Raw genomic sequence first — 12,902 nt, 5'->3', positions numbered from 1 at the left:
CCCCAAAAACACTTTGCGTAGAAGAAATGGGGGGGGCATCTGAAGGCAAACCAGGTTGGGGGCCCTGGGGAAGGCACTGCTGGCTCATCCCAGGGATGAGGGCTAGTTTCCAAAACAGAGGAATGGGGCAACAGTGACACAGGTGGGTAATCACAGATCTCCTGGGCTGTGAAATTATCTTGGCCTCGCCCCTAGGTGTGCAATGGGACCTGAGCAAAAAATGTGACAGAAACCCCAGCTGGGTGATTTCTAGGGAGGATGTGCTTGCTGGTACAGTGTAGCCAGATATTAGTCTTTGACTACTTCTCTTAGTCCTCTTCTTTGCTACCCTACCTTTTCACTGAGTTTTCTTTCTCCCTGGCTTTTGCCTTTAAAAAATTTTAAAAAAAGCCTTAACCTGGTATAAGTCGGTAGACAGGTGGTTTTGCTTTCCTTTTAGTCCAACACACTCCTCATTCATTCCTGCTTTTGCATGTCTTACCTTTGGCCAACAGAAGTATTTCTGCAACTGTGGAGTGAACCAGATTCCAGGTTCAAACAATCCCCGCAAAAACTGATCATTTGTTTTTGTTAGGTTAATCTCAAACCCATTAGTTTCCAGATCGGTTTCCTCACAGGAATTGGTGCAAGTAAACAGGAGAAGGCAGCTGGGCAGAAGAGGGAAATGCCTCCCTCAGTGGCCATGCTAAATTAGGCCAACTTAAACTGACCATACGGTTATGTACATTTGACTATGTCTAAATCAATTACGAACAAGATACAAGTCCACTCAACAAACCTACACGGGAAGAAATGCCAGACAGACGTTGCATTTACAACTTCAGTTCCTCCACTTCGCACATACGCACAACAAGGTTGACTCAAATCACACAGTTTAACACAGGGCATCTGTCGCTGCTCAGAAGTACAGCTAAAAACTCAACTGGGACAAGAAGGCTACTTGCCTGTAAAGTGTTAAGTACCACTTACAAAACAGGAGGGCATAACGCTTCTCAAAGAACTGGCCCATTTTTCTTCTTTTTTAAACTGGAAAGAACAGGTTAGTTTTTCCCAACTCCTCTTCAGAAATCACAAATATTTTGCTTGAAACTTTTAAAATAATTTAATCTGGGGAAGATGCCAGGCATTGAGAACTGCAGTCCCAGTTGGCTGACACATGGCAAAGCAGTAAGAAATGAACACAGGGTCTTAGAAAAAGAAGTTTTCAACCCTGCCTATAATTAATAAATCAACACAAATCATGAGTGTGGCCACTAAGTAGCAGCCTCAGGATGAGTCAGTAACTACAGCCACACTGCTGGGACACAGGCAGCCATGGGGGGCTGCCCAGTCTTCTTACTTGGCAGGGAGCACGGGGCTGCCCCAGCCGTATGCCCAGAGGAGAGATACCTTGCATGTATCTGGGGCATGAGGGCAAGCCCTGCGGGCAGATGTGGCTCTAGGTGGCTCCCAGCTATCCCATCTGCCCATGCTAGATATGACACCGCACGGACACGGCAACCTGGAATCCCTCCGTGCTGGGGCTCCGAAGCCGAGAGCAGCCAGATGGCTGTAGGCAACCCTTCACTCAAAAACGCAGGCATCCGTGCTCAAACTCTGTGAACAAGCAATCCTTTAAAAAGGTCAAGAAAGATGACCAAATGAAAAAGCAAAAACCTGGCAGAATTTTAGATGTTAAATGCCATTAGGACATATTTTTCCTACCAGATACTGTACACAATGTTAATGTGAATATTATAATGCTGACAACTTGTTCTTGACTGAATTATGAAGCTATTAATTTACAAAGGAAGGATGCAGTACTTGTGTCAATGTCTTATGTTGCTAACTGCAGCAAATTAGTACATTTACCTCATATTATACAGCTGAGACATTCGTTTGGCAGGAACTCAGGACAGTAAAATAAGAGAGATTAGTATGCTGTCATTTTTCTATAGTCCATATTTTTCCATAGCTGATGACACTTGAAAGCTAGGAGGGAACCTGCTGTGTTTCCACAGATTTACTCCTCTACCAATGCAGTATTTCTTTGTGCTTGATATACAGCTGTGCTAACCATCAGAGTTCAGATTAGGGCTAGTATGCTTCAACATTTTGTAAGCCAGGCGTGTAGACAAGAAGGCACCGGGATCCGAATGGAGGGTGGCAAAAGCTGCTCCTGAACCCCAGCTGAGATAAAGAGCTCACTCTCATTCAAGACTGAGAAATAACGACACCAAAAACTGTCTGGGGATTGAGAGAGTTACCTGCATTGCACAAAGTTATATGAAGAAGACTGCACTTTTGCCACTGAAGATACATACATGTTTGGATGTAACTGATTTTTTGCAGCAGTCAAGTCTAAGGTTTAGAAATTTGTTATGGTTAATATGACAGACTGTCAAAAGCAGCAGTATAAAATGGTATGCATTGCCAGTGCGTCTTCTAAATTCATAACACAAACAAGGCACCTTACTGCTATCAGGAGTTCATTTGTTGAATCCTAGGTTGAGAACCAAGAGACTTGGGATCCAAATCTAAAAGCCACTTAGGGACCTAAATCCTGATGGTTTAACAAATATTTCAGGTTCCTGGTTTAGAGACGGGCACCTAAATCCCGCCTTCAGATTACGCACCTGCTGGGCGCTTGGCCTGTTCTGGGATAAGTCATCTCCCCTCCTGTCTGCTCAGGCCCTTCAACCTTTTGTCTGATCGAGTCATTCAGATTTAGAGCTCTCCTCATTTTATATTTGAAAAGCACCTACCACAAGTGTGGAAGGAGCGCTGATGCTAGAAAGGAACTCCAAGCTTTACTCAGACACCTCACAGTTATCCTTACAGTTGAAAGAACAGAAATAAGTTACATGGGGTATCATTCTGTTGCAGTTTGACAGTTGCCTGAATGCTGCACTTAGCCTGAGCCTCATCACACATGATTGGTTTCTACCTTAAAGCAAGTTATTCATGAGCTCATTTTCATGACACAACCTGTAATTCAGATCTCTTGTTTATTGTGCAAACCAGCGGTTTTACATCTTCTTTTTAATGTAAACATATTTGTCTGAGATATTTTAAGCTTCACTTTCCCTTATTTCAAGACTGAGTCACTGAACATTTGGGGGCCTGGGAAGAGTCTGAAACCTTGACTTGCTTCCAGCAACTAGAAGCTTCTGTTGCAGCATTCTGAGTCTGCCAAAAGAGTCTCTGACTGACCTACAGGGAAGCTGCCTGCTGCATTTAAAGCAGGGGAACTTCACAGCAAACAGGAGTTTAGGCAGCTCATTTGCTTTCAACTGCATATACTTTTCCCAGGAATATTAGCTTAATACAGCTGCAGTCTCCAACAACGGCAATGATTTTTGCATGTTCTGAATAGTATGTTGAACTGTCTGTACTTACTCAATAAATTAAATACTGGAAACATTGCTTTTCTATTCCTTGCACTTGTTTCCCTCACCTTAAAAACACATGCACAGCAGCAGACAGAGACGACTGCTGTTTGACAAAGGCCCAGATGACGATTTCCTGACCGCAGCTAGATACTTCCCTAACGCTGAAACCTGTCACCTTGCAACAGAGCTCCCAGTGATATTCCTCAAGCCTTCTCTTGTGGCAAAGTACGTAAACCATTTTGTTTGCCAGGACAAGCTATGTGTAAAGAAAGAGAGAACTGAACTTTACCCCTTGTTCTTGGCAGATCTGGGTTAGTCTTTCCAGCTGCTCATCTTGAATAACCTTTGCCTTCTCATATTGCTGAATCATCATCTCCATCTCCACTTTCACTGGAAGGACATAGGCTGGAAAACACAAATAAGCACTTGAAGTAACCCAGCTATGATTTGTTTTTATCAGAGGGAATACCTGTACAGACCTTTGGGCCAGAAGGGATCATCATAACAATCTAGTCCTGTACTGCGCAGGCCACAGAATTTCACCACTTTCACTGACAGATAGAGAACAGGAGCATTTCTTCTAGAAACAGAATGAGAGTATTTCTTCTGGGGAAGGGCTTCTAACATGTACAATGCAGGTCATCAACAGGGTCTAGACCTTGTTCAGTCATATTTCCATTTGCCTGGCTGAGCTGAAATGCATCCTGCACGTTATTCCTAGCTTCTGCACTAATACAGATGTTTTCCCAGTGTTTACCACAGATTTCCTGAATTGCTGGGTAGGAGGATTTTCTGCTTGGAGTTGTGCCCATCCCCTTGAAACTTAAACAGCATGGCTCTCTTGGGAAAAGAATTATTCCAGAGCTCTAAGCATTTAATTCCTAGGTATGGTTGCAGGAAATATGTCCTTGATGGAAACAGCAGACTAAGAAGGAGATTTTATAAACAAAAAGGCATTTCACTTCTATTGCTTTTCAAGAGGAGGTGGTTGCTATGGCCCAGTTTTCAACAGGTCTTCTGAATGCCTCTGGAAATTTTGTCCTAGTCTTAATTAAGGCAAATTCAGATTATCAACAAAGTTGTTTTATGGCCACTGCAATTCTTGATGCATTGTGAAGCTACGCAAGATCCTGAACTTTGCTTGCATACTTCACTCACAGGGCTATGAACTTTCCTCAACTCTGAATGCTGAGTGTCCTGGGCATCTATCCCAGAAATAACAACCAGACCCTGATCTTTCACACAGGAGCAAAGTGACCCTCCATTTATTCCTTTTCCACCTCTTATCCTTGTAATCTGAAATGTCTGAAACCATTATCACAAAGTAGGCTACACCTGGAGAGCTGTCCTTCATCATCTCTAACTTTTGTTTTCCTTAAGTCCTCGCTTCCAGGCACAGTTACTGGTTCTGTTCTCTGCAACCTTGACTTGCTGGGGCGCTTCCACTTCCCCGGTGCCTCCCCAGAGGCCTGTGCAAAGCAGTACTGATGTACCGTGCAAAAGAGTACCTCCTTGTCACGCTGTACAGCATGCCAGGTTCACAGAAAGCACCTTCAGCAGAGAACCCCCACTGTCAGAAGAACTCAGGAATCTGATGTAAAAACTGTATTACAGGCAAAAACTTGGAAAAGAAAGCACTAGGACAGAGCTACCTGGGGGGATATGGGGAAGGTGCAGCAGATATTGGAAAAGCAGATTAGAAGCAATTATTTTACAGAATCAGGAACAATGTGGCAAAAGATGGGAAAAGGGGCAGGTCAGATGCATTTGTTTGACAGGATGGGGGATGTGAAGGTGCCTCATAAAAAAACAAACCAATCAATTATAAAGGTTCACAGGGGAACAACAGATACCATCATGAACTCGAGACCTACTCTCCTGCACAGGAGTCATAACTCTCTTCTGCTCAGAGCTTTAAAATGTAAGAGGAAACAGAACAATAAAAGCAGTGTTGACAAGCAATCTTACTAGTTTTTCCATATTTTTAAACCTTCTTTTTCCCCAACCTGCCAGGTAATTCTAACAGTCCCAATCTGAATCACCACTCACCATCAATGATCCTCTTCACTCTCCATATTCGTAGTGTGATAATAAGGCTGATAGCATCCCATGGGCTGCTGGGGCCATTAGCCACTGTTGAGGCCACCATTGGCGCCAAAGACAAGATTATGACAGCACCATCAAACACCTAGGGAGAAATCAGCTTTTTCAAACCTTTCCTCACAAGCCCTGATCACAAGCCCTGCAATTCCTGCTTGCGGTCCTGAAGGCTCCGACTTCCTCCAAAAGAAATGCAATCATAATATACATTTGAAAGGGGTAGGAGAGTGGCCAAGCCCCAGAGAGGCTGCATCCTTTTCAGGCAGCACAACAGAATTCCTGCGTGCTTCACCCAGATTTTCTGAGGTGAGAGAGAAAGTGTGGTGGGAGGGCAGGCAGAGAGAAAGGCATTTAGGCCTGCTGTCCAAAATCTCCAAGTAGAGGCAACAGCGTAAATGCTATTACAACCAAAGAGCTTTATTAGCATTGCTATTTATTACCTGTTAGTTCGTATAATGCCATCCCAAAAGAGGATACAGTCCCTGCCCATAGATCTTACTGTCTAAATGAAGAGATCAAGAAGACAAGTAGAAAGAGATGGAGCAAAGAGACATGATGGCTCTTGGCCATATCCTGACTACACAACGGGTGTGCAAACTGCTGTGCATCAAGAAAAACTCCCTACTCTCACCCTCGGCAGGCAGCTAAATTTTCAAGGATTCTGACAAAGAAGGATTCAGAAGGATTTGTATGACCTTAGTTGCACTGCAGATTAGGTCAGAAAAGGCAATTGTGCAAGGTGTAGGAGTAGAAATGTATGAATAAACACATTTCACAGCAAACCTGCAATAGTTTTGTGTCTGTCCTACACTTGCCCAGCAGGGTAGAGCAGAGTCTCATGTTCTCATTCCTACCGAGACCCTTCCCAGCTGCCAAAGACCACTGACTAATGGTTTGCACAGGGAGCCAGCACATAGGTTTTGTAAGCACCACACACTCAGAATTTTGCATAAAAACTTAGTGTATTGAAGAGAGAGACACTTTTAACTGCCACCATACTCCATTCCACATTATCAAACTAAATTCTCTGAAACTGCTGCATTTTGCTCAGTAATACAGAATCTCTATATCAGTAACGTGAGTTTCACTTCATTTTTTAGCAAACCAAATCAAAAGATATTCAACTTTATTACAAAAATGTGCAACCATCTGAATTCACTTAAGCCCAGTGAAAAAACAAATTTCTTCCTGCTGCATCCTTGGCAGCATTAGCTTTCCAGACAATACCAAAAATGAGCTTTTAATTTTCTTGACCTCCAGATTTCTGCTTGGATTGGGATTACATGTTACTTTTAACATGTGCATTTCCCTGTCTGTTTCTGGAACAATATGCACATTTTACCTCATTTTGAATTTGAGGTAAAAATTACAATTTTTTTTTCAAAAGTCAGATTTAATTTTTAAAGAATTTCACAAGAAATTTGGGTGGTTTGCCAAATCACTGTTTTCTCTCAGAAAACTGTACAAAATTTTGCAACCAGCTCTAATTTCAACTCGATTATGGGAATGTCGTTACACAAGTTGCATGACAGTTTTTGCCCGTTGCTCATTCTCTCAGGGTAGCGCTGTCAACAGTTTGGCTAGCATAGGACTAACAATAAAATTCATACCCACATGGAGCAAAACCCCACAATTTTCTCCCCCAGAAATAAAATATTTCTAAATATGGTTGAAACTTGTGCTCTTCTGGAAGTCTTGTAGGAAAAGGGACTGCCTCATACAGCTATGTATATGTGCATATGCCAAGAGGAATGTGCTTTCATCTCTGAGGATCAGTTAAAAGTCACCTGTATTGTGTCAGGTCTATAATAAAGCCACCCAAAGCAGTACTTGATATTGCTACTGTGCCTGCCTGCAAAACAATACAAAGAGTAGGAGTACTTACCTCTATTTTGTTTTCAATATAATCCCATATGCCAAGGACCACAATCCTCAAAACAGTCTAGTAAAACAGATTAGAGAAAAAAAAGCAACAAATGTTATTGTAATCTAAGATAAACATTTAGTCCTTATTCTATTTTAATGATGCGAGATTATTTTTTGTCTTAACTAAGCATTAAGCTTTTCTTCTAAATAAAAGAGGATCAAAAAATAGCTACACTTCTCTCTTACAAAAGGAGGCACTGCCTTCCAACCACCCTATCGACTCAGCAAAACTTCCCTAAGCGAGTTCCAAGGTCCCACGTTCATCAGCCTTTCCACCCTCCTACAGCTCCTCTTTCAGCTTTGTGAGATTCAGACTGCCGAAACTCCCCCCAACCCCCAAGTCTATATAAGATTGGGTCTCAGGCCCCCTCAGAGGTGCTTGAATGGGGAGAGTTTCTCTTTTCTTGCCATCTTGGATATGCCAATGCTTATTGTTTTCTAAGAAAAATTTCTACCCCCCTCCCTCCCAATAATGTATGAAGTTACTGATATTCTGCCAAACTGAAGAGCAGAGGCTATTATTTTCCCTCTCCAGAGTACAGGGCCATTGCCTTATTATAAAATCCCAGAAAGTTGTAGGGAGAAGGAGAAAATATCTCCATGATCCTGCTCTATTAAGCAAAACAGCTATGAGTAGCATCAATAGCTAGGAAAGAGGAATAAAGAATGAACGCAGAATGAACCAATGGTGAATTCCCATTAAAAAATCCAATGGCATCTTTCCCATTTTTTTTTTAACCTGGCTTTAATACTTTCAGAAGATGCAATAAAAAAATCAATCAGCAAATTAATGATTGAAATTGAATTCACATAAAAGCATAATCGGTAGGGATATTTTCTGCCCACAGCAACATCAAACTCAGATTTCAACACACATTACATGCATGAAGATCTTAATTGTGCAGCTGTGTAAGAATATCAAAATGCTAATTTCTCTGTTAAAGGACAGAACTGACAGAGAGCTCAGCAGACCTGTGCGTGAGGGGTGATCATGCCACAAACTGTGCAGAAAAAGGTATAAAGTGACTGTGATGAATATACACATCTCCTCTTCATTCCAAACACAAACATATTAAATCCCAACCAACACTGAATTAATGCCAAACATACCAACGCTAACTGCAGAACGGCACTGGATTTTTCCGAACAGTACTGTTCATATGAATGGCTTTGAACCTCACGAGCCCAGCTGCCGCGCTTGGCCTAGGATGACTGTGCTGAGCTCTGGGTTGGCACTCTAAACCTGGAGAGCAGCCCTTAATCCCATTTTGCAGAGGGAGACATTGCTGCAGGAGATATGGGGGTCAGAGCCCAGCACCATACCATCAGCATGCAGGGATGTTCACACAAAAAAGACATAGGTGAAGCATCAGCTACATCTAGCTGAAAAAGGGAGTCGCTAGCCGGAAGGGCGAATGCTCTTCTGTTTCCTCTACAAAGAATGATATGAGACTCTAAGTAAATACCAGGAACTGCTAAGGCTGCTGGTCTTTGTATTCCTGTGTAAAGAACATTTTTTCTTCCAAAGCATTTTACAAATGCGGCCTATGAATAAGAGTATTCTCAGGCATTTCCTTATTAACCCGTGTGCAGGGGCATCTAGATGAGGAGGAAATGCTGCACAACAGCAGCTTCTCTATGATCCCATATTCACCAGCGTGATGGGATGCGAGCGCATGGTGTAAGCGCACACGCTGCTGCAAAACTGAAGTACTCCTACTTTGGGACAAAAGTACCTTAGCTCCTCTGTAAGCACCTCGCATGCTCCCCACTGAGAATATGCACAAAATGCTTCGGCACAAAGTACTCAGGAGTGCACAAATTTAATTATGTAAGTTAGCCTGGGGTCCACCACAGCAAGTTCACAGGCAGTCACTGGGACATACATGCATGAGGAAATGCAAAGCCTCCTTCAACGCCTGGGATGCTAACTTTCCCAGCAGCAACCCTGCGGACAGCAGAGAAATCTGGCTCATTTTCTTCTATGTGTAGACCACATTTGTGAAAAACCTCCTTGCTTGGGGCAGGTGTGCACAAAGATTTCGTCTTTGAAATAATAAGGTATATCTGCACAGAGAAAATAGAAACACTGGCTCACAATCCTAACACGGAGCTGTTTAGGGAGCATGAAAAAGTATTTTCCTTTCTACCTCTTTAATTCCTCACTGTGGGGTTTAAATCAGACTGCGCTACTGCCATATTAATGGGTCTGAGCAGATCCAAGGGTTGGAAGCTAGCGCAAATGTTTTCATTTTTAGGCTGCTGATGTGAATCAGCACAAGTCAGCAGTGACTGGAAGTCTCTATTTGGCAGGCGTTTAATGCAGTAACGGTTCTCAGCAATACCTCTAGAAGACAGGTTTGCACGTCACGAAGAAATAATCAGCATCTCTGCTCACAGCTGCAGCAAACGGACTAGAGGAAGCCGGAGCACGAGGACTGAATGATCCCAGCAGCTCTGCTGAGAGACGCAATCTTCCGAACAAACTCCAGGCACAACTGAGAGTTAAGTTTAAAAACCATTTGGTCTGTAGGGCATGTCTTAAGGCTACGCACTGCCACTACCCACCAGCGTGTCACTGTGAGCAGAGCACAGCACATCACCACTGAAGCTACAAAAGCCATGGCAGGAAGCTTCGCCTTGGTGCCCAGCGAAAGCAGCATGGCGAGTGAGTCCACACTGCACGTATCCAGAGATACTCCTGCCCAGGAGGCACCCAGGAACCCACTGGCCAGTCCGTACTAGCAGCAACGCCAAACTAGCTCTAGCTTCCTCTGCCCTCCCTCGGTGTGTGGAGCGGGCACGCGACTGCCACGCACCCCACTGCTCGTTACAGCTCTTGCCCAGAGGAGTCTGAACCACAGAAATTTGGACTTCACTGGGCAAATTTCCCTGCACAGTTTTGGACCCTAAAGAATCAACGCCATAAATACTTTGACTGAAATGAAAGCATTGGTGTCACTTACAAATAACATTTTAAATATTTTTCCCAAACAATCAAAAATATATTTCAAACAAATACATATTGCATTTGGTCATGTACTTTCTTTGTACAGCACATTAAAAATAAGAATCTGTAGCAGAATCTGGAAAAAACAGAGACAAATTAATAATCCAGGAAACTTCCTAGGTAGTGTACATGGACCAAACTGAAAAACACAAACGAATTAAGAGAACTGCAACTGTAACATTCATCACAGTCCAAACATAAATGTTAGTCATGTCTCAGTACCATTTGTTGTACTGACACTAGCATCTACAAGAAATAGGAAAAGAAAAAAAAAAAAAAAGGAAGAAGCACTGCTGTTTTCTTACTGATGTGCACACATTTTTCAGCACTGTAGCAAATGCACACACAAAGTTTTGCATTACACTGCAGGCATTCTGCGTTTTTGGATACACAAGTTGGAATGCAAACATTAAGTATAAACGTGAGTACTTTTCTCTTAAAGGCCACTGCCAGCTTGCTTTTTTCTAATTGAGAAAGAATGATTTAACATTTCCTGACCGGAAATCTTTTAATTAGGAAGTCCTGAACATATACAATTTTTTAGTTATATCAGAAATACATTTTTTGTTTCCTCAGCCTGAGAAAAACTAAATAATTACTTAATGCCTGCCCTGTGCACTAAGAAAAGCTAAAGGGCTGAATGTTTCCGATAACTTATTAATACCAGATACAAAGAAACTTTTAAACCGTTTTCAGGCAGAAATGTCATTTTGAAGTTGACAGTGCACCTTGGCGATACATAGTTGTTTGCACAACGTCAGCTCTGCAGTGAAGTTCGTGAAGAGCTGTGTGATGCTGCAGGTTCTCTCTCCAATTTTGCAGGGAAACCTAGCCAAGTCCTTTGCTGAGCCAGCCGAGTGAATTCCCACAATCTGCGTGAGTTAGCCACATTGGTCAGCTGACTGCACTGTACATTCGGTAATTTTGAATACTTTATTGCTCGCACAGTTAATATACAATTTACTACTCCATGACTCACTGTGCCAGATTCATCCTTAGTGTAAAGAAGTCAAAAGGAGGCAGCACAGGGGGTGAAGCTGGCCCACCAGGTTCAGCTGACGGCAAAGGAGAGCAATGCTGCATTTCGAGATGGGGTAGCAGTTGTACAAGAGAGAGATGGTGGATGGCGTGGGGTGGAAAGGGGTCTGTGGCAGAGCGCTTCCCTCCTTCCACTGCCACAAAACTATTCTGTTACAGAGGACATTTACCTCCGGCTTGTACCAAAACTCTGTAGATTAAGCTTCTGCCTTAGGGATATATCTCATAAGACCAAATATTTACCAAAATCTTTCCCAGAAAGAGCACCTGGTACCCCATCTGTGATACTTCACCTCTCTGGTTTGGGGCACTCTGCAGAGGCCTTAGCTCATTCACTACTTAGAAGAACCTTCTTTTGCCACCTTTGGGGGTGCCTGCCCTGAGACGCTGCATTAGTTGCCCAAGGGCACACTATCTCCATGCCACCAGGGCATGGAGGCACGTGTTAGCGTTTTTAAAAGAGCCATCCTTCTGCTTCTGGTGCACAGGCATCCTCCTCACACAGGTTCTCTTCTAGCAAGGCTCTGAAAGGGAAAGGATAACCACTGACCTCACCTCGCACCATAGCCAGTTCAAAACGCTGCCCACACACTGGGCTCTGTAGCTGCTGCGGCTCTAGGACCACACGTGGGCATGCAGAAATAATTAACTCCAAAAGCTTGGTGACACTAATAGACATAATGCAGTCCAGTCTTTCACACTAACTACCACTAATACTCTACTATGATATCACAGAATATATAAAGGCACCTTTGCACAAACACCGCTGTGTCTCATAATATTTGTTCTTAGAATATAGAGAACAATAGCAAGTCTTAAACTGAGGAGAACTCTGCACTGATTTGAAAGGGCTTTTGGGGCACAGGAATGGTTTACTGGAGACATAGCACACTACCATGAGGTAAATGCAGATTGAACAGAAAACCGGTCTTAAGCAACTTTGCATCAGAAGTTCCCTCTGGGCATGATTACACTAGCACTAATTCTTATCCTTCTAGTGCGCCATGTAGAGGTGCTGGATGCTTGCTACCAAGTAGCAATGAAAGCTGCTAAGAGACCCAGCGAAACAAAGAAGGAAGCTTAAATTTAATTTTCTAATATATTAGCTTATAAAATCCACATCTTTGTTCCTAGAGCCCCTCTCATCAATCACTTCAAAACATGCACAGCCAACAAAGCAGTGCATTTACGCTCTGTGAGAAAAGCAGCATGCACCTGGAATGATAGAATCCAGAAAAGAAACTTCAGCATATGGAAGAATTATAGAATTAGCAGAAGATTATTATCTTTCTGCTTAGCTGCTCAAGGTATCACTAAAAATGTAACAAAGGTAAAAGAGCTGACTTGTCTAATATAAAATTCTTCAGGAGTTGTTATGAAAAATCTGTATGGGAAAGACATTATTTTCTTTTAGTTCTGTTGTTTGGGATGTTTTTCCTTTTTAATTTTTTACAGAA

The 12,902-nt window shown here is 42.7% G+C and overlaps 1 protein-coding gene across 2 annotated transcripts in view; it reads right to left on the bottom strand.

Moving 5' to 3' along the window:
- Positions 1–12,902, bottom strand: part of TMEM266 (transmembrane protein 266) — a 62,801-nt gene that overhangs the window by 22,732 nt on the left and 27,167 nt on the right. For both annotated transcript variants that reach the window (XM_026110191.2, XM_026110192.2), the window contains 3 exons: positions 7,357–7,413; positions 5,421–5,559; positions 3,661–3,776 (listed from right to left, as the gene is read on the bottom strand). In XM_026110191.2, the coding sequence (XP_025965976.2) occupies positions 3,661–3,776; positions 5,421–5,559; positions 7,357–7,413 (312 nt within the window). The remainder of the gene's footprint in view (positions 1–3,660; positions 3,777–5,420; positions 5,560–7,356; positions 7,414–12,902) is intronic.

This window comes from Dromaius novaehollandiae, chromosome 10, assembly GCF_036370855.1.
Source record: "Dromaius novaehollandiae isolate bDroNov1 chromosome 10, bDroNov1.hap1, whole genome shotgun sequence".
NCBI classification, from domain to species: domain Eukaryota; kingdom Metazoa; phylum Chordata; class Aves; order Casuariiformes; family Dromaiidae; genus Dromaius; species Dromaius novaehollandiae.
Note: the sequence above shows the minus strand (reverse complement) of the source record. Positions and strands in the feature narration are given on the sequence as shown.